The 24,666-nt window shown below is 41.3% G+C and overlaps 1 protein-coding gene across 7 annotated transcripts; it reads right to left on the reverse strand.

Moving 5' to 3' along the window:
* Positions 1-17,546: 17,546 nt before the first annotated feature.
* LOC147441607 (uncharacterized) lies at positions 17,547-23,662 on the reverse strand. 7 transcript variants are annotated; one of them, XM_086483183.1, is made up of 15 exons: positions 23,441-23,661; positions 22,962-23,067; positions 22,790-22,854; positions 22,619-22,712; positions 22,383-22,477; positions 22,200-22,279; positions 21,987-22,055; positions 21,708-21,848; positions 21,378-21,567; positions 21,194-21,306; positions 20,026-20,990; positions 19,545-19,940; positions 19,345-19,471; positions 18,218-18,304; positions 17,547-18,146 (listed from the first exon to the last, which is right to left on the reverse strand). In XM_086483183.1, exons 1-15 carry the CDS (start codon positions 23,538-23,540, stop codon positions 17,631-17,633), a joined length of 3,144 nt encoding a protein of 1,047 aa, XP_086339309.1. In that variant the 5' UTR covers positions 23,541-23,661; the 3' UTR covers positions 17,547-17,630. The 7 variants fall into 7 exon arrangements, with proteins under 7 accessions (XP_086339309.1, XP_086339310.1, XP_086339306.1 ...); XM_086483184.1 differs by having other exon boundaries at positions 21,194-21,285; positions 23,441-23,660; XM_086483180.1 differs by having other exon boundaries at positions 17,547-18,134; positions 22,383-22,712; positions 23,441-23,662.
* Between the last annotated feature and the right edge of the window lie 1,004 nt (positions 23,663-24,666).

A 24,666-nucleotide genomic window follows, 5' to 3' on the forward strand; every position in this document is an offset into this window, starting at 1 on the left:
ATTCGGCCACCGGCCACCGGCCATTGACTTTCGACCACCGGCCACCGGCCATTGACTTCCAACCACCGGCCATCGGCCATTGACTACCGGCCACCGGCCAACCGACCGGTTGTTTTTCGACAACTTTCCGGCTGCCGTCCGGCCATAATATTCCGGCAAAAAAGAATATTCCGGCGAAAAAAAAAAGACACAATTGTCTTGTTTGAATCCAAGCTCTTCTAAGAATCTGTGAAGCCACAGAATTTCTTTGCTTGCCTCCGTCATTGCTACATACTCTGCTTCCGTGGTAGAAAGTGAAACCACTTTCTGCAGCTTTGAAGCCCAGCTTACTGCTGTGCCTCCAACCGTGAACACATAGCCAGTAGTGCTCCTTCGAGTATCTTTGTCACCTGCCATATCTGCATCAGCATACCCTTCTAGAAAAATATCAGTTCCTTCAAAATACAAAGCATTTGTTGTTGTCCCTTTTAAATACCTAAGTATCCACTTCACAGCTTGCCAATGCTCTTTACCTGGGTTTTCCATGAACCTACTCACAACTCCCACTGCATGTGCAATGTCTGGCCTTGTCCAGACCATAGCATACATTAGAGAACCTACCGCTGCAGCATATGGAACTTTAGACATATAGGCTATCTCCTCTTGTGTCTTTGGACACATATCCTTCGTTAGTTTAAAATGACCAGCCAAAGGTGTAGAAACTGGTTTTGCATTTTGCATTGCAAACCTTTCTAGTACCTTCTTGATGTAATCTTCTTGAGATAGCTTTATTGTCTTCTTCGTCCTGTCCCTTGATATTTTCATACCAAGTATCCTCTTTGCAGCACCTAAATCTTTCATTGAAAAAGATTTGGACAACTCCTCTTTTAGGTCTTTGATGTCCTGCATGTTAGCACTTGCAATCAGCATGTCATCAACATACAACATTAGGATGATGAATCTCCCATCTCCCAAATTCTTCGTGTAGACGCAGTGATCCGAGTTGCATCTTGTGAATCCATGATCCAACATCCATCGATCAAACTTCAAGTACCATTGTCTTGATGCTTGCTTTAAACCATATAAGCTCTTCTTTAATCTGCAAACCATTTTCTCCTTACCTTTTACTTCATACCCCTTTGGTTGAAGCATGTAGATTTCCTCCTCTAAGTCACCGTGAGGGAATGCTGTATTTACATCCATTTGCTCGAGATTTAGATCATGAGCAGCCACAAGGCTTAAGACAAGCCTAATTGAGTTCATTTTTACAACAGGAGAAAATATTTCATTGAAGTCAATACCTTTCTTTTGAGAAAAACCTTTTACCACAAGCCTAGACTTGTACCTTTTCTTCCCACCTTCTTCTTCCTTTAGCTTGTACACCCATTTGTTTTGAAGTGCCCGCTTACCTTTAGGCAACTCAACCAACTCCCATGTTTGGTTGCGATGTAGTGAGTCCATCTCCACTTGCATGCTCTTCGTCCATTCTTCTTTGGATTCATGTTGCATAGCTTCTTCATATGATTCCGGCTCTCCAGAATCTGAGATCAAGAGATGGTTGAAGGAAGGAACAAACCTTTCTGGAGGTCTACTTGGTCTTGTAGATCTTCGGGGAATAGATTGAGGCTCCTCATTTGGTTGACGTTGTTGCACATTGTCACCGTTTGCAGTCCTTGAGTCTTCACCGTCCTCAAGCTCCATGTACTCATCACCTGTTTCTTTTGTTTGTTTTCTTTCCAAGTAATCTTTGTACATATTTTGTTCGTTAAAAATTACATCCCTACTCCTTAAGATTTTACCATCTTCAGGATTCCATAGGCGATACCCAAAGTCTCCTTCTCCATAGCCAATGAAGAAACACTTTTTGGACTTTGCATCTAGCTTTGATCTTAGGCTTCTATCTATGTGCATGAAAGCCTCACACCCAAACACTTTGAGAAATGCATAATTCACCGGTTTACCTGTCCATGCCTCTTCTGGAACTCCCCCATCCAATGCCGTTGAGGGTGACCGATTGATTAAGTACACAGACGTACTTACAGCTTTCGCCCAAAGTTCAAGCGGTAGGCCTGCATGTAGCCGCATGCTTCGTGCTCGTTCCATGATTGTCATGTTCATCCTTTCCGAAATCCCATTTTGTTGAGGTGTCCTTGGGGTTGTCCTTTGCCTCCGAATTCCATTGCTAGCACAAAAGCTTTCAAAAGCTTGGCTGCAATATTCACCTCCATTGTCGGATCTGAGGCATTTAACCTTGGTACCTGTTTCATTCTCCACAAAGGCTTTCCACCTTTGAAATATGGAAAATACATCGGATTTATTTTTCATGACATAAACCCATGTTTTTCTAGTCGCATCGCCTATGAATGTTACATAGTACAATGAGCCACCAAGTGATGGTGTACTTGCAGGACCCCAAACATCAGAATGAACCAACTCAAGTTTTTTTATTTTTTCTTTCATTTCCTGATTTTTGAAATTTTACCCTCTTTTGTTTACCATAAACATAATCTTCACATAACTCTAAGTCCACTTCTTTCAAACCTGGTAGAAGCTTCTTTGCGTGAAGGATTTGCATTCCTTTGGCACTCATATGCCCAAGTCGGTAGTGCCACACCGCACTGTCAACTTCTGTAGTTGGTGCACAAGCTGAAGGTTGCGTGCTAACAGTACACAAGTAAAGTGTACCGACTTTTTCACCCTTGGCAACCACCAAAGATCCCTTTGAGATCTTCCACCGTTTGTTTCCGAATGCAATGTTGTGACCTTCATTGTCCAATTGTCCTGTAGAGATCAAATTTTTGCGAAGAGAAGGAACATGCCTAACATCTTTAAGCTTCCATTCATTTTCGTTAGCAGTTTTGACAGAAACTGTACCTTTGCCGACAATCTCACAAGCTTCATCATCTCCCAAGTATACATACCCAAAATTACCTTTGGTGTAGTCTTGGAAATGTTGCTTGTGTGGTGTCGCATGGAATGAAGCGCCGGAATCTACTATCCAGGAATTAGACACATTGTCTAATGAGAGAATTAGAGCATCTTGCTCTACTTTACCTGCCACATTGGCCTCCGATGTTGGCTTGTTGTCTTGAGACTCTGTCTCCTTCTTCTTCTTGGACCAGCAATCCTTCTTGACGTGGCCCTTCTTGCCGCAGTTCCAACATTCAAGACCAGTCTTTGTGCGTGACTTGCTCCGCCTTGAGCAATCACGACCCTTTTGGTTTTTGAACCTCTCCTTAGGCCTTCCTCTTGTTTCCACTGATAGTGCAACACTTAATGATTCTCCTGTGCTTCTCCTTCGCATTTCCTCGCTTAGAAGAACACCCACAACATCATCAAACTTAAGAGTATTTGTGCCAGAGAGTAACATCATCACAAGGCTGTCCCAACTATCCGGTAGAGATGATAGTATAAGGAGAGCTCGCACTTCGTCATCGAAATTGATTTTCACTGATCGAAGTTGACTTATGTTTGTGTTAAAGTCATTTAGGTGTTCTGCAACTGAACCATTCTCTGCCATCTTTAGATTGAACAAGCGCTTCATAAGAAATACCTTATTGGATACCGATGGTTTCTCGTAGAAGTCGTCAAGTGACTTCATCAAGTCCTCCGTGGTCTTCATCTCCGAAACATTGAAGGCCACCGTTGACGCCAAGCTTAACCGGATTGTTCCAAGTGCCTTTCGATCAAGGACAATCCATGCTTCATCTGCCATTGTTGCGGGCTTCCTCGCAAGACCGCCTAGTGGCAAATAGAGGTCCTTCTGGTAGAGATAGTCTTCAATCTGCATCTTCCAATGTTGGTAGTTTTTGCCGTTGAACTTCTCAATCTTGAGCTTCCCTTCCTCCGCCATAACTCCCACTCAATTAAAGGAATCCTTTCCTTGAGATAATTTAGCTACGAGCAAACCTTGCTCTGATACCAGTTGTTAGGAAATAAGACGTAGCTAAATAGATAATTGAGTAGATTACTTAATGGAGAGAGACAGATTTATATACACGAGATTATAGAGTAGAGAGAGAGAGAGAGAGAGAGAGAGAGTACACACGATATACGTGGTTCACCCAATGTGGGATACGTCCACGGGAAAGTAGCCACTCAATGGATTTAGTACTTCAAAATAAGAAGTAGTTTACAAAGGGATTATACCCTTAATGGAGCTCCCGCCTTGCTTCACTCTCACCACCTCACACTCACCCTGTTGCATCAACTTCACACACTATAAAATGTGTGTAGAAATGGCCTCCTTTTATAGGCCAAAAGGGCTGCCCTCTCTTATGAGAGACAGCCATGTGTAGCCGCCCTTGTGAGAATAAGTCCAAATCGGACCCTCCAATCTGCCCATGTGTGGCCGCCCTTGAGAAGACAAGTCCGCTTTTGAATTCGGCCACCGGCCACCGGCCATTGACTTTCGACCACCGGTCACCGGCCATTGACTTCCGACCACTGGCCATCGGCCATTGACTACCGGCCACCGGCCAACCGACCGGTTGTTTTCCGACCACTTTCCGGCCGCCGTCCGGCCATAATATTCCGGCAAAAAAGAATATTCCTTTAAAGTTGCCCCTGATTCTTGTCTGTGAAAATTTTGGTTTCCGGTGAGTGATTTTCCTTCACGCACGATGGCTTCTCCTCATAAGGGGGCCTTACAAATGTGCGCTTTTACCACAGAAAATTACAAGGGTAAATCAGGCTCCATACTTAACATATAGTAACCATACACATGAGAAAGTTTCAAGTAGTCAATTAAATCTTTTTAACTTAAGGTCGGATACCAATTGTGAGGTCCCCAACCTTGACAAGATTGGGGCGACTTGATAAAGGGCCTTCCTTTATTCTCCTTTTTCATTGACGACACCCTACTCCGTTCCACAAATTAGAGATACGAGCAACAGAAGAGAGGAAGTCCTCTATCCATTGTGTTTGTGGTTATAAGGGTCATACGTCACATGCCACGTCGATAAATCAAAGATTCTAATGAAAGGTGTTTCCTAACATAAAGATAAAGTCCCATTGACATATTTAGAATCCATAAACAACACCTTTTTCTTCACGTTTAAGAGCCACGGCTGCCATCCATAAACCATAAATATGATATGAGACTTAGTCTAAATTAACTCGACTAATCAGCTCCATAGCTTTCAAGGACGCGTAGATTAGGGACGTCTTGACTCTTGGCACAATGAGTCTCTAATTTCACTTCTCTTAATCAGAGGGAGTGGTGAGTTTCTCGACTAATCAAGACCACCCATCCTTGACTGGAAACCTGAGCAAGCCCCCACTTTCCACCCCACACTCACACTTTTTATCTTGTTTTCTAATTACTACCACACTATTTTACATATACAAACAGTGTTCCTTAATTAATTTCAACCACAGTTCTTTTATACAGCCCTTCAAACAATACCAAAACAATTCAAACAAGGCCTAATGAAGGCAACCCTATATTTCAACAAAAACAAGTTTTCCAATTGCTTTTGAGTTTACCGCTACCCGCGGATTTGCTCTGTCTAACCAATAGAGCCTTTGCAAAGGATTTATTCGCTAACCGCGAATTGCACAACCTTCCCATCTCGCTAACCGTGAGACATCCCGCTACCCACGAGGCATCCCACTAACCCCAAAGCATCTTGCTAACCACCAGGCATCCTGCTACCCGCGAGGAAGAAAAGAGAGCCAATAAACTCATCTCAATCTCCGCTAACCGCAAAATCATTTTGCTACCCGCGAGGAACAAAAGATATTCTTTCAACACTTCTTCTCTTTAGATGATTCTTCAAACATGATCAATCAATTCTTCATATCAATCAGTAACAACTTATCAAACAATATAGCAATAACCATTCAACAAACAATGACAATTTATCAAATAGTTCTATAACTAATCTGTGAAAACATATGCTTGTCTCTTGTGATAGAATCACGTTTCTTGGACGATTTAAGGGGTTCCCTATGCTTAGCTTCGCAAGTCAACATGAATAACAATGCAAAATTATAAATTTGTCTTACCGGTTTAGCGACATGTTTGATTACCTCCCGTGTTTGAGGTTGGATGGCTTCGACTTCTTCCGCAACCAATACCTCCGCTTGAGCAACATTTGTAGTGGTTGATGCCTTCCTTTGCAGCTTTCTTGGAGGTGGAGCGACATGAGCGTCCTTCGAGCTTCGAGTCACTCGCTTCGGGGCCATCGTATTGCAAAAGAGAAAGGAGAAAGTGAGAAAAAGAATTTAAGAGTTTGAGGGCAACATGATGATGGTAGAAAAAGAAGTTGGACATAGAGATGGATTAAGGGTAAGAGCTTGAGGGAGAGAAGGTAACTCTGACATCAACGCAAGAGAGCTTCCGCTTCTGAGAGTGTGTGTCTGTGTCCTAAAAGTGAAGGGAGAGGGGTCTTTATATAAGCTCTCAAGGCCAGCTAAGAATAGAGGGAAGCAAGTAGAGATAAGTTCGTGCATGTTCGCGGCTCTAACAAAAATAAAATTATTTTATTTTATTTATTTATTTATATTTTTGCTTACACGGATTCCGATGCACGATTTCGGTTCTCCAATTTTAGAAGAAGCTTGGACTCCAAGACAAGAACTCTAAACTTAACTCCTTCTTCTTTCTTTCCTAAAAATACTCCTCCTTTCCTAAAACTGCTCCTTCTGTCCCAAGAGTCAACTCTTATCTCTAGATACAGTCTTGAAGCTTAAGTTTCCCACCAACCTATAGTTTTCAAGTGGATAAAGACCATAAGTAATAGTTCTAAAGTCCGATTTTTGATCCGATCGTTTCATTAGAATGCTCTTTGACTTAACAAAATGCGAACTTTAAATATTTGCAAAGTGAATAAAATGATTTTATTGAAAAATGTTGGGTACATTATAATCTCCCCAACTTAGGGATTCGCGATGTCCTCATCTCGAGGAAAAGTGAGAGTACTCCTACTCTTGTTACTAGCTTTTATATCCAAAAGAGTGGTGTCTTTAATCTGCTTCACTTGCTACTGCTACTTCATTAGTCTATTGTGGACAAGAGTTTCGATAATGTCCCAACTCTCCACATTCAAAGCATCAAATATTCAAGCGTGGACAATCTTGCACATTAGCAACATAAACTCTTTGTGGCTGGGTATCTCTAAAGCTTTGATTCTGTTTAATTCTTCTTGTAATCCCGTGTTCCTTCATTAAAGTTTTAGCTTGTAGTAAGGCATCTTGTACAATGGTAGGCTTCAGGGCTTCCAATCGCGAACTAATTGGTTCTCTTAAACCTTGACAAAATCGAGCTACTTGTTGCTCTATGCAATAACGTCTAAGCCTTACAAACTTTGCGTAGTACTCTTCCAAGGTTAAATTGTATTGCTTCAAGGCAAAGAACTCATTCATCTTTATCGCTTTATGGGCAGGGGGTAAGTATCTTTCTTTCACCGCTTGTTTGATTTCCCACCAAGTCTAAGAGTTCTCCAACACTCCCGTGTCACGACAATGCTGTCTCCACCATAATTTCGCTTCCCCTGAGAGGCAAAATATCCCTAGCATCGCTTGATTTGCAGGTGTGGTCCTTGCAACAGAGAAGTAATTATCCATAGATTTAATCCATACTTCTGCATCTTTCTTAATGTCATCACCCTCTCCTTTAAAAGAAGGTGCTTGCATTTGTTTCAACAATAACTTCTTCTCCTGAATGTCCGTATAGATAGCAACGTTCTGAGGGTTTTCCATTCTAGGAGTGATTTGAGGATTCCCTTGAGTGTACATCAATGTTTATAAAAACTCAAATAATTAGGGTACTTTCCAAACTTAGACTTATCCGCTCCACTAAGAGCTCAATCGTATGACGTAATCAATCCTTACTTATCCGATTCATTAAAACTCAATCCTAACCAATCTTGACTTAACCAGTCCATCAAAACTTAGTCACATGACTTAACCAGTCATGATTATCTCAATCACATGACTTAACCAGTCAGGGGTTATCCAATCACATGACTTAACCTGTCATGGCTCATTCAATCCACGAAAAAAACTCACTTTCATGAATTAACTAGTCAAACAATTTCTTTGTAGAAAAACAACTCAATCGTCAATTCATAAAATCATCAAATGTTATATAGGGGTCTATAAAAGATCTCTCCATGAAAAAACATAATAGAGGTTTTAACCATAACTATGGTACATGTCAATCGACATAAGGTAATATCTCTAAGAGTTGGATAATGGGTATAGTAACCATACACATGAGGAAGTTTGAAGTAGCCAATTAAATCTTTTTAACTTAGGCTCTGATACCAATTGTGAGGTCCCCAACCCCGAGAAGATTGGGTTGACTTGATAGAGGGCCTTCCTTTAGTCTCCTTTTTCGTTGACGACACCCTACTCCGTTTCCATAAAGTAGAGATACGAGCAACAGAAGAGAGAAATTCCTCTATTCATTGTGTTCGTGGTTATAAGCGTCATACGCCCCAGGCCACGTTGATAAATCAAGGATTCTAATGAAAGGTGTTTCCTAACATAAAGATGAAATCCCATTGACATATTTAGAATCCATAAACAACACCTTTTTTCCCACGTTTAAGAGGCACGACGGCCATCTATATGTAGAGTGCGCAGATGATGGAGAAGGTAGGAAAGAAGACTACACACACACACCAACACACATCGAGACACACACACACAATCGTTACCCTGCAGCAGCCATTCAACGAGCTGCTCTTCTCTTCTTCTCTTTTGAACTATTATCCAAAGTATATTTACAACATAGTATAGTCAGTGTCCAGCCGCCCATAGCACAATGGACATATTCTTTAACATCATATTCTTTAACACTCCCCCTCAAGCTCAGAGTGAGCTTGCATATGATGGATTCCCAATGCTTCACGAAAGTAGCAAAACTTCTCCTTTCCAAGAGCTTTTGTGAATATATCCGCAACTTGATCATTTGTCTTCACATACACCAAATCAATCTCATTTGCCAAAACTTTTTCTCTAATGAAGTGATAATGTACCTCAATATGTTTAGTGCGAGCATGGTAGACTGGATTCTTTGCCAACATGATGCTGCTAATATTGTCACAATATATAATGACACTGCCAAGATAGTCAAAACCAAAGTCTACCATAAGTACTCTCAACCATGACTCTTCACATGTTGCCAAAGCTGATCCACGATATTCAGCTTCTGTACTTGATAATGCTACAGTTGATTGCTTCTTGCTACTCCAACTTATCATACCATTGCCAATGGAAAATGCATAACCACTTGTAGATCTTCTATCCATAAAATCTCCTGCCCAATCTGCATCTGTGTAACCATTAAGACAAAGCTTCCCATTCTTTTCATAAAACATTCCATAACTGACAGTGGCTTTCACATATCTCATAATCCGTCTCACTGCATCAAGATGACTTTTACATGGATTTTGCATGAATTGACTCACAACACCCACTGCATAACTCAAATCTGGCCTTGTTATTGTCAAGTAAATAAGGCTTCCAACCATCTTGCGATACATAGTGACATCCTCAATGTAATGTCCATCATCAAACAACTTCACATTTTGATCAAGAGGTGTATCAACCGGTTTGCACGCTGTCATTCCATACTTCTCAAGCGTATCCAACGCGTATTGTCTTTGTATCATCCAAATTCCTGATAAAGTATTGACAATGAGGAATCAACAATGTGCGGAATAACCATTGTGGTTAACTTGAAAGATCTACAAGCACCCAAACCGAGCCATGACCTCTATTGTGATTGGTAGACCCAAAAGTAATCTCATAGAGATACTGCACATAGAGTGCAAAATGCTTCATAGCACTAATATGATGAATATACACTCAGCCTTTGCTAAACACTAGGGCCCATAACACCTAGTTTGCCTGCATTTAGCAAAAAACATATCCGAACCTGTATATCCATGAGCATCCTTGCCAATACTGATGGAGAATGTGCTCCTAGCACACATTAAAGAGGAATGTAAATAGTTCTAAAAAGAAACTAAATAATTTCTACTGCAATCATTTACAAGCCTTGCTAAAACATTTGAACCATAATAGAAGGTGAAACATTAATCACTTCGAGGGACAAACAATGAAACATTTTCATTAACAACTCATAGCCTTACTATATGCATAAACAACCATCCGTTAATGTTTTTAAGCAGCACTTGTACCTTCACAAGTCATTCTAAGTATCCGACAACTTCTGGCCACTGAAATTGTTCCTGATACATCGCGTTGAAAACGGTCTATAAAATGGATTCGACTAGCACCTAGGGACATCGTCGCGACACATAATTGAAGTAGCGACGCTAGTGTCAATCCTAGAGACTCATATTCTCCACATGTGGAATATGTCTCAACTAAGGATATCTAAAGGAACATCCTTCAAGTATGAGATGTACTAGTGTGTGGAGGTAACTACAATCACGATGCAACGTGCGTGAGAGGGACCCTCATGGATCTTGCTCCACACTGGCTAAACCAAACTCCTTGACCTCCTAGACCATGTTGTATCCCATGTGACAACATGTGCCAAATCAAACCCTACTAGTGGGTCCATAACTGCAAAATGCAAAATCTTATTTTGGACACTACAACCCATCTTTCTTGGCTCTCACATGACCTTGTCATCTTGTTGAAGAGCAAAAATGGATGAAAACATAAAAGTTTATGCATCCTACCTAGAAAAGCAAACAGTAATGAGATGCATACCTGGAGGTTGAGCATAGTTTTCACTTATCCTTTCCCAATTTCCCGCTTGCAATGGCTTAGGAACACTAATTGAAAATTAGTGAAATTCAAGTAGTATGGCACATATGACCTTGGGTGTTGCCGTTGCAATCCAAACACCTTGGTGAAAATGGACCTTATGAAACCTCTTGGCTAAACTTTTGTAAGAAAAATGCTCAACTAGAAGTCAACAGTATCTTAATTCAACTTGAGAAGTTGAAAGTATCCACGGGCCCTTGGCAGCTTATGGACTTCTTTCCTTGAAATTACAACTGTGAAGATTCCAAGAATTGACCACCATCACACGTGATGATTGATTTAGGAATCACGAGATGGGTCTTACCCCAAAACTGGACTATATAGACACTCTTAGTTCTATAGATAAAATAGAAGATCCACTGAAGTTGGAATCGTATTCTCAACTAGATCTTTTTTGCACCCAAAAATCTATAATCTTGGGTTTTTGTGAATGGTCATGCTGCCTAAAATGCTGGCTTCATCTATACACCTTGGTAGAGATAAGCCCTTACGAGTTTAAGACGTTCAAAAACTCAACTTGATGTCACACACAAAGTGTGTAGTGCTAAAATAACACCCAAAAAATTGCTAATGGCAAGACTCGTGCTTGTCCATTTGAATTGAGGGGAACTCAACGAATAGAATTGTTCGATCTTGAAAGCAATCACTAATGGATTGCAAACCAATGTCTCTTTGCCATTCCAAAATAGGTGGAAATAGATGGATCTTAACCCTTCCTGTTACCATAGTGGCATAGAAAGATTTCTATAAAATCATGTCTAGTTTCACCTTTCCCGCAAAGAAGTTGAAAAGAGAGAGAGAGAGAGAGAGAGAGAGAGAGAGAGAGAGAGAGAGAGAGGGAGAATGCTAGGCTGAGGAAACCCCTTATTCAAATGTGGTGTATGTCCCTTGCATATATACCAGCACAAACCATGTATGTGTCATAGCTTATCATATAAGCGTACAACAGTGTACGTGTACAAAGCTCTTGTAGAGAGAGATACCATAGTGCACATTTGGTCCCACCTATCGTATACGTGGTCATGATTGTACCAGAGTGACTAAGGTATGGCACTTTGCTTGTGAATATACATTAAAAAATTTTAACATGTCAGTTATTTACCTCGTCCTTGACAGAGTAGTTAGTGTGATAGAGGAAGCGTATACAATGATGGGTGTTGTAGCAATGACTGTCTCAACCATGTGAGCCGTCGGTATACGTGTTGTGAACGATTACACTGGCATGGATACATCACAGTGCGTCGCTGCATACTATGAGCTTATATCCACATAGTGCCAAAGATGTGTGCCATTATCATTGATCTAAATTCAATCGATAATACTTTGGCACATAAGAGAAGTTGTACTTCACGTGAAGATAGTCAAATCACTTTGCTTTATACATTGGCTTCTGATGGAGTCTGCCCAAGCACTTTGCTTTGCACAGCAGAGAGATCCTTTCCCAAAAAGAAAAGTAAAACATAGACAAAAAGAAACATAGGTTGAAAATTGACTAACCTTGTCGCCCACTTGTGGCCAGGGTTTTGGTAATTTGGTCAAATCCGGCTCATAGCCATATGTACCGCTTGAGTGAGCTAGCATATGTATCATATACACACTCTTGTGATGTAAAAAGCTGCAGACATCTCAACAAGTTTCCCTAAGTTTGTATTGCTCCTAGCATATTCCAAACATGGAAGTCTTGTCTTTGCATGATACTTCTCAGTAGAGCAATCGCAAATAATTGACCTTGTCAAATTGTACAATGTATTGAAAAGCAAAAAAGTAAAAATAAAAATTTCTTGCAAAGTATATACCTTGTACCTGCTTGGCTTGATTACGTAGACGAAGCCTTGCTCCAGTGATTTCTAGAAGACAATCCCTAGCAAGGCCTATAAGTGGTGGATGACATTTCCAATAGATGCTTGTCCTCCGTCTTGGGCTGCATTTCAAGCCTCTTTCTCCAAAGAGTTTTTGGACTCCAATGAAAAAGATAAGAATTGGTTAGCATGGGATGCATGCCGCATGTCTGGCCTCTCTCTCACACAGTACCTTTCAAAGTATCGGGAAATCATATTAAAACTAGAAGGTTTAAATGAATTCCAAAAGATACCGGGTTTTAATAGGGGTCTTGACAAAGACTATCGTCTTCATGTCAAGACCCAACATCTAAAAACTTTGGAAGAAGCCATTAGTCATGCACAAAGATATGATGATGACCAAGAGAGGGAAATAAAATGTTCCCTACTCTAAGAATCCTTTTGCTAAGAGCAATGTGGCTAAGAGCCAATGGCGAGGTAGATCTCCCATACGTTCCAAGAGGAATAAGAGACAATCTACCTCTCCACGTCCACAAGAGGCTAAGAAGCCTAAGCAATCATGAGATACTCTGTGTGGGTCTCTCAGCACTTCTGATTTTGAGCGTGTAAAGAAACACAATTTTTGTTTTAGATGTCTTTCGGACCAACATAACAAGAAAGATTGTCCTCTTTTGCAAGGCAAAGAAAAGGCCATGCACACAGTGCAACTCCTCACATTAGATTCATCTCCTAAATATTGTGTTGCAGAGGTTCTTCATATGGAAGAAAAGCACAAGTGTTGTGTGCCTGCTTCAATGGGGCAGCCCACCTTTGGCCCCCATGATTTGATCGGCATGCATGGCACTATTAACGGACAACGTGTTCGTATTTTAGTGGATGATGGTGCAACTCATAATTTCTTGAACTATAAGCTAGTCAAGAAATTGAAGCTTACACAGACTCCCTGCTCTCATAAGTATGTGGTGGAGCAGATGTCTGGGAATGATAAAGAAGTATGGGACACGGTAGTTCAAGGGGTTGAGCTTATTATTCAAGATCATGCGATGGCCCTTAACTTCCAAGTTATGAACATGGACCGTGCTGATGTAGTTTTAGGATGGAAGTGGCTGCATGATTTAGGAAACACATTGCACACTAGTTATGAACACAACTCCTTATCCTTTATGGCCAATGGTAAACATGTGCTTTTGCTTGGTGAGAAAAATATACCATCTGCACCTCTTATATGTACAACCGAGCTTTCTATTTTGCAGAAAGCAAATTTAATAGATGAAGTCTTTTTGTGTTATTGCTTGTCTCCAAGTCTTGTGAATTCTCAAGAGCAAAGTGCGGTGAATTCTAGTAATGGTATGCAAAGTGCAATGAATTCTACTGATAAACAAAGTGTTAACAAATCTAACGAGCAAAGTGCTCTCAATTTTAATTCTATAGAGCAACGTGCAACTGTTGTAAAACAAACATTACAGGAATTACAAGATTCTCCATCCCAGCATAACTCTAGTTTACTTTCTCCTTTTGCACGACAAAAGCTAACTCACTTACTCATGGAGTATAGTGATGTGTTCTCAAGTGATTTACCACCGGGTTTACCCCCTACACGTGATGTGCAGCATGGCATAGATTTCTTGACAAGCACTAAACCTGTGAGTAAACCACCTTATCGTATGAGTGCTAAAGAAGCCAAGGAGGTTAAGAGTCAGTTGGCTGACTACCTCGCTCGTGGTTTCATTAGACCTAGCACTTCGCCTTGGGCATCACCAATTCTATTGGTAAAAAATAAAGGTGGTACTATGCAAATGTGCATAGATTATCGCGGATTAAATGTGATAACCATCAAGAACAAGCATCATCTTCCTCGAGTGGATGAGTTGTTTGATCAACTCCATGAGGCAAGATACTATATGAAGATAGATCTTTGTTCAGGATACCATCAGGTACGTATCCTACTGCAAAATATCTCCAAAACTGCCTTTAGAACACGGTTCAGGTATTTTGAACTTTTGGTTATGCCTTTTGGTCGAACCAATGCTCCAGCTACATTTATGACACTCATGGATAGTGTCTTACGTCCCTATCTTGAAAAATTTGTTTTGGTTTTCCTTGATGATTTTCTCATTTACAGTAAGACTGAAGATGAACATATAGAACGCTTACGATTAGTATTTTAACAGCTACGAGCTCACGCGTTGTATGCTAAGCAAAGCAAGTGCGATTTCTTTAAAAGAGAGATACATTACCTCGATCATCTGATCTCTTATTCTGGCATCAAGACAAGGTCACTACCATTCTTCGATGGCCACATCCCAACACGGTTGAGGAGCTTCAAATATTTTTAGGCATGGTTGGATTTTATCGACAGTATATCCGTGACTATGCCAAAATCATTGTTCCTATGACGGATCAACTTAAAGCAAAAGGTAAGACCTTTTCTTGGGAAGAAGCCCAAAAATGCAATTTCGAACAGCTCAAGGTAGTTATAGCCAGTGCTCCCATCCTAGCAATCGTCGACCCACTTAAGCCATTTGTGGTAGAGACTGATGCTAGTGATAAATCCATTGGTGCGGTACTCCTCCAAGAGGGAAGACCTATAGCCTTTGAAAGTAAAAAGTTAAATAGATCTCAACAGATTTATTATGTCTATGAGAGAGAGCTCTATACCATAATTCACGCTTTACGAAAGTGGCGACACTATTTATATGGTACCGAGTTTGAAGTAGTTTTTGACCATGAGAGTATCAAATGGTTTACTACTCAAACAGACTTGAAGGGCCGTAAAGCTAGATGGGCAAAAATCCTTCAAAATTATGATTGTAAGCTACGATATCACAAGGGGCCATATAATGTAATAGCGGATGCACTAAGTCGGATGCCGCAGATTAATTCACTTGCTTTTACAGAACTAAAGAGTGGATTTTTGGAGTCATTACGTGGCAAGTGTGCACAAGATCAATCATATGCTAAAGTGTGGAGTGCAGTTTTAAAAAGGGATCCCTCACACTCACATGTCTCTGAATAGCCAGATCAACATGTCTCTGCACGCGCATATAGAAACTCCAACACACAGAGCTCCACCCCTACTCAGGAAGAGCTTAAACGATGGAAGAATTTTTCCATTGATGATGGCTACTTACTCCACAAAGGTAGAGTACGTGTGCCAAAGGACTCATACACTAGGCCCCAAATCTTATTTGAGTGTCACGATGGTCCAAGTGTTGGTCATCCAGGTATCTGTAAGACGTATGCCTTAGTTCGGCGGCAATTTTATTGGCCGGGCTTACATTGTGGGGAGATAGAGCACATCTTGTACTCTCAAATAGTTAGGTCGACTAAATCACTTCACTTACATCAAGTCTAGTGTAAGAAATTATTGGGGAGAGAGAGAGAGAGAGAGAGAGAGAGAGAGAGAGAGAGAGAGAGAGAGAGCTATGTTTGATGGGTTGGCTGGCTGCAAAGCTATTCATTAAGTGTCATAGAGATGCCTATCTTGGAGAGGGTGAGAACCTTTATATTGAAGGTAAGAGCTTTTGCGTTGTTTTTAATGAGCACAGGTCAACACATGTCACTTTATCAAGGTGTCTAGCATCTGAAGAAATCAATAAATGTGTGTGTGTGTGTGTGTGTGTGTGTGTGTGTGTGTGAGAGAGAGAGAGAGAGAGAGAGAGAGAGAGAGAGAGTAAATATACTTACAAAATAATCTTTTCATGATATTATTTGTCTTGCTCTAACTCTTGCCATAAAAGCATTGCTATGCAAACTTGTCAACATGAAGCAATCCTCAAGGTCAATAACGTGATCAATGGGTGTGAATTCACAACTAGGGGCCTCATGTGCATTATGTAGCCCAATCAATACATTCCACATATATTTATGTTTGGTGGTTATGTTGTTTTACGGTACATCTATCACTTGACCCATTATCAAGGTTTTCTCGTCTCCATAGCCACATTTTGTGGAATCCAAATAATAACACATAATAGCACCTCTCAATGTACATTGCATGCCACTTCTTTGTATGATCATCACGCTCCAAATTTAATTGGTGGCCAAATATGATAATCTAGAGGATTGATTGGCGTACTTACAACTAGATTCTTAGCCACAACTATAGTATGTTAACCCATAAAGCAATGAGTTGATATATTGCAGGCAACACGACTTAGTGTACTATTCATTTGTGTGTGCATGTACACATGAACTTCCATCATCCATCCACATATACACCAAAACATAAGCAGACGACATAAGCTCCAATGATGCATCCACTTATTATATTTATTTTTCATGGTTGTAAGTAGTATAAGTATGCTAGTATAAGTAGCAAGTTGTGTACTTTTTGGGCAAATGTATGCAATATAGCAATGAACGTAAGGGGGCCCAATCCTTTTTAATCTCTCAAATCGAGGAAGATACCTTAGCTGAGTGAACGAAGAAGGAAAAAGGAAACGGGAGAGGGAGCACGTGGCGGCGAGTCAATCAATGAGCGACGGAGCATGGCAAGGCAAGGTTGCATAAGAGGTAGGAGGGGATGGGCATCATCCTACAAAGCCCACGATGTGCAAAAGCCGGATGCGGGGCCGAAAAGGTTTTCTTTTTAATTCCACATGCAACTCGTTTCAGCACACAAGAGCAGTTGCCCTTGTGGTTTACAGTAGGATTGAAAGCTGCTGTCGACGCATGTTCGAATTCTATGTACCTCATTAGAGGGTTAGTGTGAAGGGGTATGGGGCGGGGCGCAATGCGCTCAGTTCCAAATGAGAGGGTTAGTGTGAAGGGGTATGGGGCGGGGCGCAATGCGCTCAGTTCCAAGGATTCGGATGAATCTCGAAATCAATGAATAGAGCCACTAGGTAGCCATGGGAGAAGATCGCGCAAGGTAAAGTTGTGTGTTTGATTCTCCTCGTGCAGTCTGCGTTGAAAAAAAAGGACATGGTCGCTCTGGGACGGAGAGCAGCCATGGGAGAAGATCGCGCAAGGTAAAGCTGTATGCAAAGTTCAAACATGAGAAAACACCATCGACGCATGAATCCCTACGACTCTACTCTCAATCCGTGCCTACTTTAAAATAAGAGCACGAAGCAGTTACAAGGTGAAGGCAGTAATTTATGCTGCGTTGGGTACTAGTCGATGATAAGTCTGTTGCTTGAGCGTGATCTTGCTCTGTGTGGAAGATACAGCAGAGTTCAATTGCACATTTGCAGACTTTGCAGACAGAGCATTGCGATGAGAGACTCTCGGTGACTTCCCGGACTTCATCAGCTGATCGATCCGATGCTTCTCTGGGCATACGTTCTCCTTATTCTCACCCACCTCTTTCACCCCTGAACGAGGGCTCCTCCTCAGCACATAAGCCCCAGGGCTCCTCTTCTCTGCACTGCGTCTCCGGTAAGTTTTTGATGGCTTTACTGGGCTCATTTGCAGAGATGGTCGAGCCGCCTTGTAAAAAAGGAAAAGCTCATCTCCACAGTTTTTCTCATCTTCCTCCCTTGTTTTCTCTATGCTTCCTTTTGCTATCTCACATAGCTCCTGCTGGCTGGCGTTGTTCTTCTTTGTAGCCTTGTCCTCCGGTGCATTGGCTTGCAACACTTCCTTACTGGTGAAGGCATCCTGTTCATCTTCCTGTAGAGTCAGGAACTCGATTCAATTATGGAACCACAGTTAACACATCTTCTATCTATAGTCGAGAAAACCTGAGCAGGAACACCCTTGTTTCGCTGCACTACAACAACTGATTCTTCCATGCAACCAAGCTCCACTTGGCATCCATCAGCTCTGTCCTGCAGTATCATGTTCAGAAATTTTACCTTGAACTAACCAATTTCCAAGTCCAGCCGTAATGTAGAACAAATGCAGATCTAAACTACTCAAGTACTCGCAATCAGAGATAAGAACCGTACATGAATTTAAAAGAGATTCCATTCTTCGTCCAGATTAAAGTAGCAATAACAGAAAAAGTAATATTATCAAATGGGCCTCTAGACCTATCTGACTAAAATACACAGCTAGAACCAAAACCCTAGATTTCACTGCACTTATGTTAGAAACAACTAGGGATTTATTGGACAACATGCTAGATTTTGCAAGTTCTTGACGCACACATTGGCTCTGTTAAGTCTTGCACATACACACAGCAAACAGTGCTCATACTGCATGAGATATAGCACACACGAACCTATCAAAATGGTTAAGAGAGCTAGGCCTAGCAACCATAGTTGGTGGCATGCAGATTAAAGACGGTTGCCAATGGTAAAGAACCCATTTTTTCCCCAAAGCATGCAATCTGTCCTTCATGCCTTCGGAAGAAGAGTCCTGCCAAAGCCCAACCTCCTTATAACCTGTGAACCCTTAGAGTAGAGGTTATATAGAACAATGCTGCCTGAAAGGCAGAGAGTCGACAAACCTTAAAGATGACCATGAACACAAAAGGATACGTCAATTCTAGAAGCATGGCCAAACAAACTAACACATTGTAAGTGCAAGGAATGACTTCAAGACTTAGCCACAAGGATGCATGATACAATGAAGTGCTCTACTAATCATTCTGCATTCAAAGCTAACTTTACTCCAAGCTAAGGATTTCCACGGTTCAGGAAGATGGCCAGATACAGTACTGCATTTATGCATACCAACTTACGGCCGTTTTCAGATCACCTTCTACTCATGCTTTGGATAGAATGCTTTATTGTACTTGAGCTTTGTGGAAAGCATTTCTAACAATCAGCCAATTTAATGTAACCGCAATATCCTTTCTTGAACATTTTTCTTGGTAGTTTTGGACTACACATAAAGAATGGTCTCAGTTTGATAAACTACAAACCTGTGCTTGCTCCGTCATACTCTCTGTTTTTTTCCATGGTTGGAAACCAGAATCACGACCAAGAACCAATGCACCATTCGACTCCACAAAACTGGTTCCCAAGTGCAGGCACACATAATGCAGCTGACTGCATATTAACAAATTTAAATGGTTGTCATGCTCAGTTTAAACCCTTTGTCAGGTGAGAACAAGGAATTTACCTTTTGAGCTTCTCTACATCTTCTCGCAACAACCTCAATTCATTCAGCTGAGTTTCAGAGAATTGTTCATCTTTGCTGGTTCTTATGGCATCTCCAAACTTCCACCCAGGAGGGGGTATCCAGTACGGGTCAACACCAGCCTGTTTTCTCATTTCCTGTAAACGTGCATCCTCCAGCCAATATTCCATGGCACCTTCAGAATTGTGTCGGCGACGAAATCGTTCACCATTGTTAATCACAGTGTCCGTCATATGCTTAAGCAGATGATCAAGCAGCCCCGTGTCTCCTATGTGTTTTCTGGCCTCTTCGCGTAATGCAGGTCTAAGAAGGGGCTTCCCAGGAACTGCACCCTTGTCTTTCATTATCTGAAAGAGTTTGAGCTGAGCCGCTTTATACCTGCGAAGGCATTCAGAAGATCGATAAATTCTAGGATGTAGTTGTTTATTTCTGCCTGGTCAATCAAGCAAGGAATCAAAATGACCTTTCGCTAGACCACCTTCCTTGCATCTCCTTGGGAACTTTAAGCATCTTTCCTTTACCAATATTAGTCATTATGCATGTCAGTGCAAGATGTTTTTTTTCATCTGTTTCAAAACTTGCTGGCTCCTTAAATTGTCCTTTGGGCGGTGCACTGCCCTCATAGGGAAAAAGCTTGTTTCTGACATCATCAGAACTGTATGCATTTCCTCGGCACCTCTTTTGGTAGGTAATTTTTTTCCGGATCCCCCACCTGACGATACCATGGTCTTGTTCTGCAATTCCATTTATTTGTGCTTCATGTGAACACTCCTGTGCACTGACACAGTTAGCCCTGCTGTCATGAATTCGGTCAGAAAATGTTGAATCCTCACAATCACAGATGTCCAGTGGCATAACCATAATTGCCTTCTGCAAGCTATTCTTCATATGTTTCTGCGACTCATCTTCAGAAAGCTTGATATTGCTTTCAAAAATCTCTCCAACATTGTTATCCACTGAGACATCTTTTGTTTTACCGATAATTGTTTTCTGAAGTGTATAAGCATCAGGTGATTGAAGAGAGTGAGCATCATCAGTTCTCTGTTCTCTTTGGTCCAAAGATGATAATAAAATCTCTTTAGAGCTGCGACATTTATCGGTCTTGTTCGCATGTGTCTCACTCAACCTGCTATTGGTGTACTCCCCTGGTCTTAACCAAAATGATTGAAGGTGGCCCTGTTCAAGGTACTTCGGAGAAGAAATAAAGTACTTGAGTGCCTTCTGAGCTGTTTCTATGGTCATTCTAAATTCTTCATCCAACCTGGGTTTGGCGCAAGTAGATGTAGAGGTTTGATCGAACAGGCATCTTGTAAGCTTTCTTTCTTGAGTGCCATCCTCTATAACTGTGTTGGATTCACCAAAACATTCTGCTAGAGATGCCATGCTTGGATAGGCAATGGTGACACAATCTTTCTTTATATCCCGGACCTGCAATCATAATACCATAGCCTGAGTAATTGCTTTGCACAAATACAGGACCACTGAACTTTTCAGAGAGTTACAGATGTCCCAAAATCAGTTGTGATTGACCCCAACATAGCATAACAACACTGACTAAGCGAACAAACCAATCTCATTGGAGAAAGGTATAAGCCACACCACTTTGACAAAGTAATTTCAACTGCAATTACCAGGGCCACTCGAAGATTTTTGAGATGTGAAGGAGCATTGAGAGGTAGACACCCCTGCTCTACCTTGTAAATGCCTCTGCATAGGGGGGATTCTACAAGGCATGCACAACAAACTATTTTTCCTTTTGCAGCAGTACAAAATCATGATATAGACTCCTTATGAATAGCCACACAATTAAATCACCTTCTGATGCTTGTTTTTTTGAAGTATGTGGATTCACAAGAGCTGAGGTTGCCCGTTTTCTTTTATGTTCTTTGCGATAAGAATCACAGCGTGTCAGCTTGCTAATGGAACTCGTTTCCAATTGCCCATTATCTAAGATTTTGGCATTCGCTTGCAGATTCTGACTGAGACTCTTGATGTAACCTAGCAGCTGCAATAAGAATTATATGGCTCAGCTACACATCAGCCCTTACTCAAACTTACCGACTACTGTCTTCAACGCACGATGGTGCTTCTCAGTCCAATTTTTGTGAGAGATCAATACTTGATAATGGGCACCATGCAGCATACCATGTCACTTGATCTGCAAGAGTGAACCTGTTCTTTCCAGCTGGGTTCCAGTAACAAGATATTGAATTCATTTTCCAGATCAATTAGAGCTTCCTTGGCTTCCTCTAAACATGTTACAGCTTTCACTTTCTTGAGCCAAGCCTACAAAATCCATCAATTCTTTTCTGAAAATCCTAAAATGAATCTTCTTCTACTGCAAGGAATTTACAATCATGGCAAAAGGTAGTATTGCATCTTACAAGAGCCAGACTTTTCAGCTTTCAGATCAATATAACATACCATTCTTCTAGCTGGCCATAGTGCAGTTGCTGTTTGCAGAGGCATATTTCGTTCAATCTGCAAGAGTATCTAGAATACAAGGCACATTTATTGTGAATGCCCATTATGTTTGTGCTCAATTATGCAGCAATAATTTGACATCCACAACAAAATGCACGTTTGTTATGCTTAAGCAATTGAATTAGTGTGCAGATGTGTCTGACTTAGAGTTACATCTGTTAAATCTTTGGTATCTGGATTATCATTTTCTGCCTGTTCTTCATGGTCCTTGTCGATAAGACAGAATTTGTGATCTGCAAAGGGCCCCTATATTTTTTAGACATACTGCCCGTGAAAAAGAAGCAAAGGGATTACATGCCATTAGTCAAGCATGAGTCCAAGCAAGATCTTACACACCAAAATCTGATAGTAATGCCTCTACAAAGTCGCCAGTCTCTTCAGAATACGAGTACCTACAAACATACACATCTGTGCTAATGTCTTGCCCTTTCCTGTTGATTAAAATAAAACAGTATTGAGAGCTGGTTAGCAAAGCTGCAGCAGATAGTACACTAAGTAGCTTGTACTGAAGACATGCAGAAGAGCTTCCCAGCATGCAGATTGCATTTTCTTCAGACAAGTAGCTACCCAACCTGGTCAAGGGTTTGATAGGGCAATCTGTATGCTGAACAACATGACAGGGTCCCACTATGGACTGTATAAGCTGGCAGTCGTAGTAGTTGGTGTCTTGGCCAATGCAAGTCAAGATTAGCGAGCAACACAGCCCCGGACAATCAAAGCGAAAAAATTCAAACAAAGGATACGGTACACTTCATTTTCTGTTGGAGCACATGGTGGATTATGTTTCAATTCTGCCTGCCTGTAAAGCCTACACAGAAGAAGTGAAGAAGAGAAAACTATGCAGCTCACCATTAACTTCCACATTCGCTCGTTCATCATGCTGTTAAGTGCTTTGCAGAGAAAGGAAGAGCTTACCAGAGAACTTGCACAAACATTTTCTCCTCAATCTCAAAAAAATCATTTATTTTTGCAAGATACAGCTGATGTAAGGGGTTCGCTGGCAACATGTGAACATAGTCGCCTGCAGATAGTATTGTAAACTCAAATTTAAGCTTAAACGCTTCTGTCTTGAATTAAGCACACTGAGGTTCTCTGTGCGAGAAGTTGAGAGCATTGAACACTATCAGATTAACAATTTCCTTAACACAAGAAAGCATCGACAGATCTGCATTTTTTCTCTTCGGAAACTTTTTGCTTTAAACAAGAATGATTTCAGAAAAATGCTTTCTTTGGCAAAACGAAGCGCTAGAAATCTGCCTTATTGCAACGTTGTTGTCACATTCTCTTCCGCGGCTTTCTGGGAGAACTCATCTATCTAGTGACAATTCTTGGCGAAGTTTGCATGGCGTAGCGTGGAACTCAGAAAATGAAGCAGAGAAGGGAATGTAATGCACCTATTGAAACAGTCACGCCGGATTCGATTAGACAGCATCCATAATGTGTTCTTCCCTCGTTGAGCTTCTGCGGGGAGCCTATCCACTTCAATCTGCACATTTTTCGGCTGCTAGCTGTGGCAGTCTTGTTGCGCTATTACTGAACAGGCTACCTACGCCGCCACCGATGTTGTCACGCTTTAATACTCGATTGTGGGTTTCAACTTTCTCTAAACTCTCTTGGTGGTACAATCTATACTATCTGATAGACATTCAGGGGGGTGACGTGGTGCAGTTTACCTCATCCGGTAGTGTGGCTCTGCAGTTGATCTGGTAACACTGAGGACAGTGCGCGCTATAAAGAGAGAAACGACCGAAGGCCGCCGGCCACACTAGTTAAAAAGAAATTCATTAGAAGACAAGATTCTTCAGCACCCAAGGATATTGAAAACTAGAGTACTTCGTTAATCGCATCGACACAACTTAATGATCCTCGACGATCCTTAGCACTAAGTAACACCCATATTTAAGAGGGGGAGGCAATGGGATCAAAGGCGGAGAAGCTCATGCACGAAAGTCGAGGAGATCGCAATTGCAACAGTCAAATCAAAAACTAAACTTGGACAAGCACTAAACCTGGACAACCTAGGGAATGCATGTCACCTCACAATATAAGGTCATAAAAACGACGAGGTATACATGATATGCGCGTGGGTGAGGTGGTTAGCATATGTGACCCTCAACCCATGATTGCAACATCACCGGTTCAAATCCCCATTGCGCGCCTCATTTTTCCCGTTGGTCAATCTCGCTTTTTGTGCGGCCATGTTTAATGCGTCTCGAGATCCCGCCCCTCAACCCGGAACGTCGATCCCATTACTCCACCGCGCATTAAAGATGGGTGTCACTTAGTGCCAAGGCTTGACGATTGCTCGGTTTAAGAACATGCAAAAAGAACATCAATGAATTGAAAATGGAACTATACATATGAATGGAATGAGTCAAATAATTCATATACTTTAAAAACCAAGGACGAATCTTAACATATTCTCTAATCTGTTCAGCTTGTTTATCTATACAATACCAGACAATCTAATTATAGTGTGAGGGCGAATGTAAGAACATTGGGTTATATCGGAAAAATCGTTAGTAGTCTTGCACGTGCGCCCATCATGGTGTCAAGAAAGTAGCACGAAACAAATTGTTGGACCAATTTAAGGTGGATGGATATCACATTCGACTAATTT

This window comes from Adiantum capillus-veneris, chromosome 15 (genome assembly GCF_014529385.1).
Source record: "Adiantum capillus-veneris isolate H3 chromosome 15, ASM1452938v2, whole genome shotgun sequence".
Lineage (NCBI taxonomy): Eukaryota > Viridiplantae > Streptophyta > Polypodiopsida > Polypodiales > Pteridaceae > Adiantum > Adiantum capillus-veneris.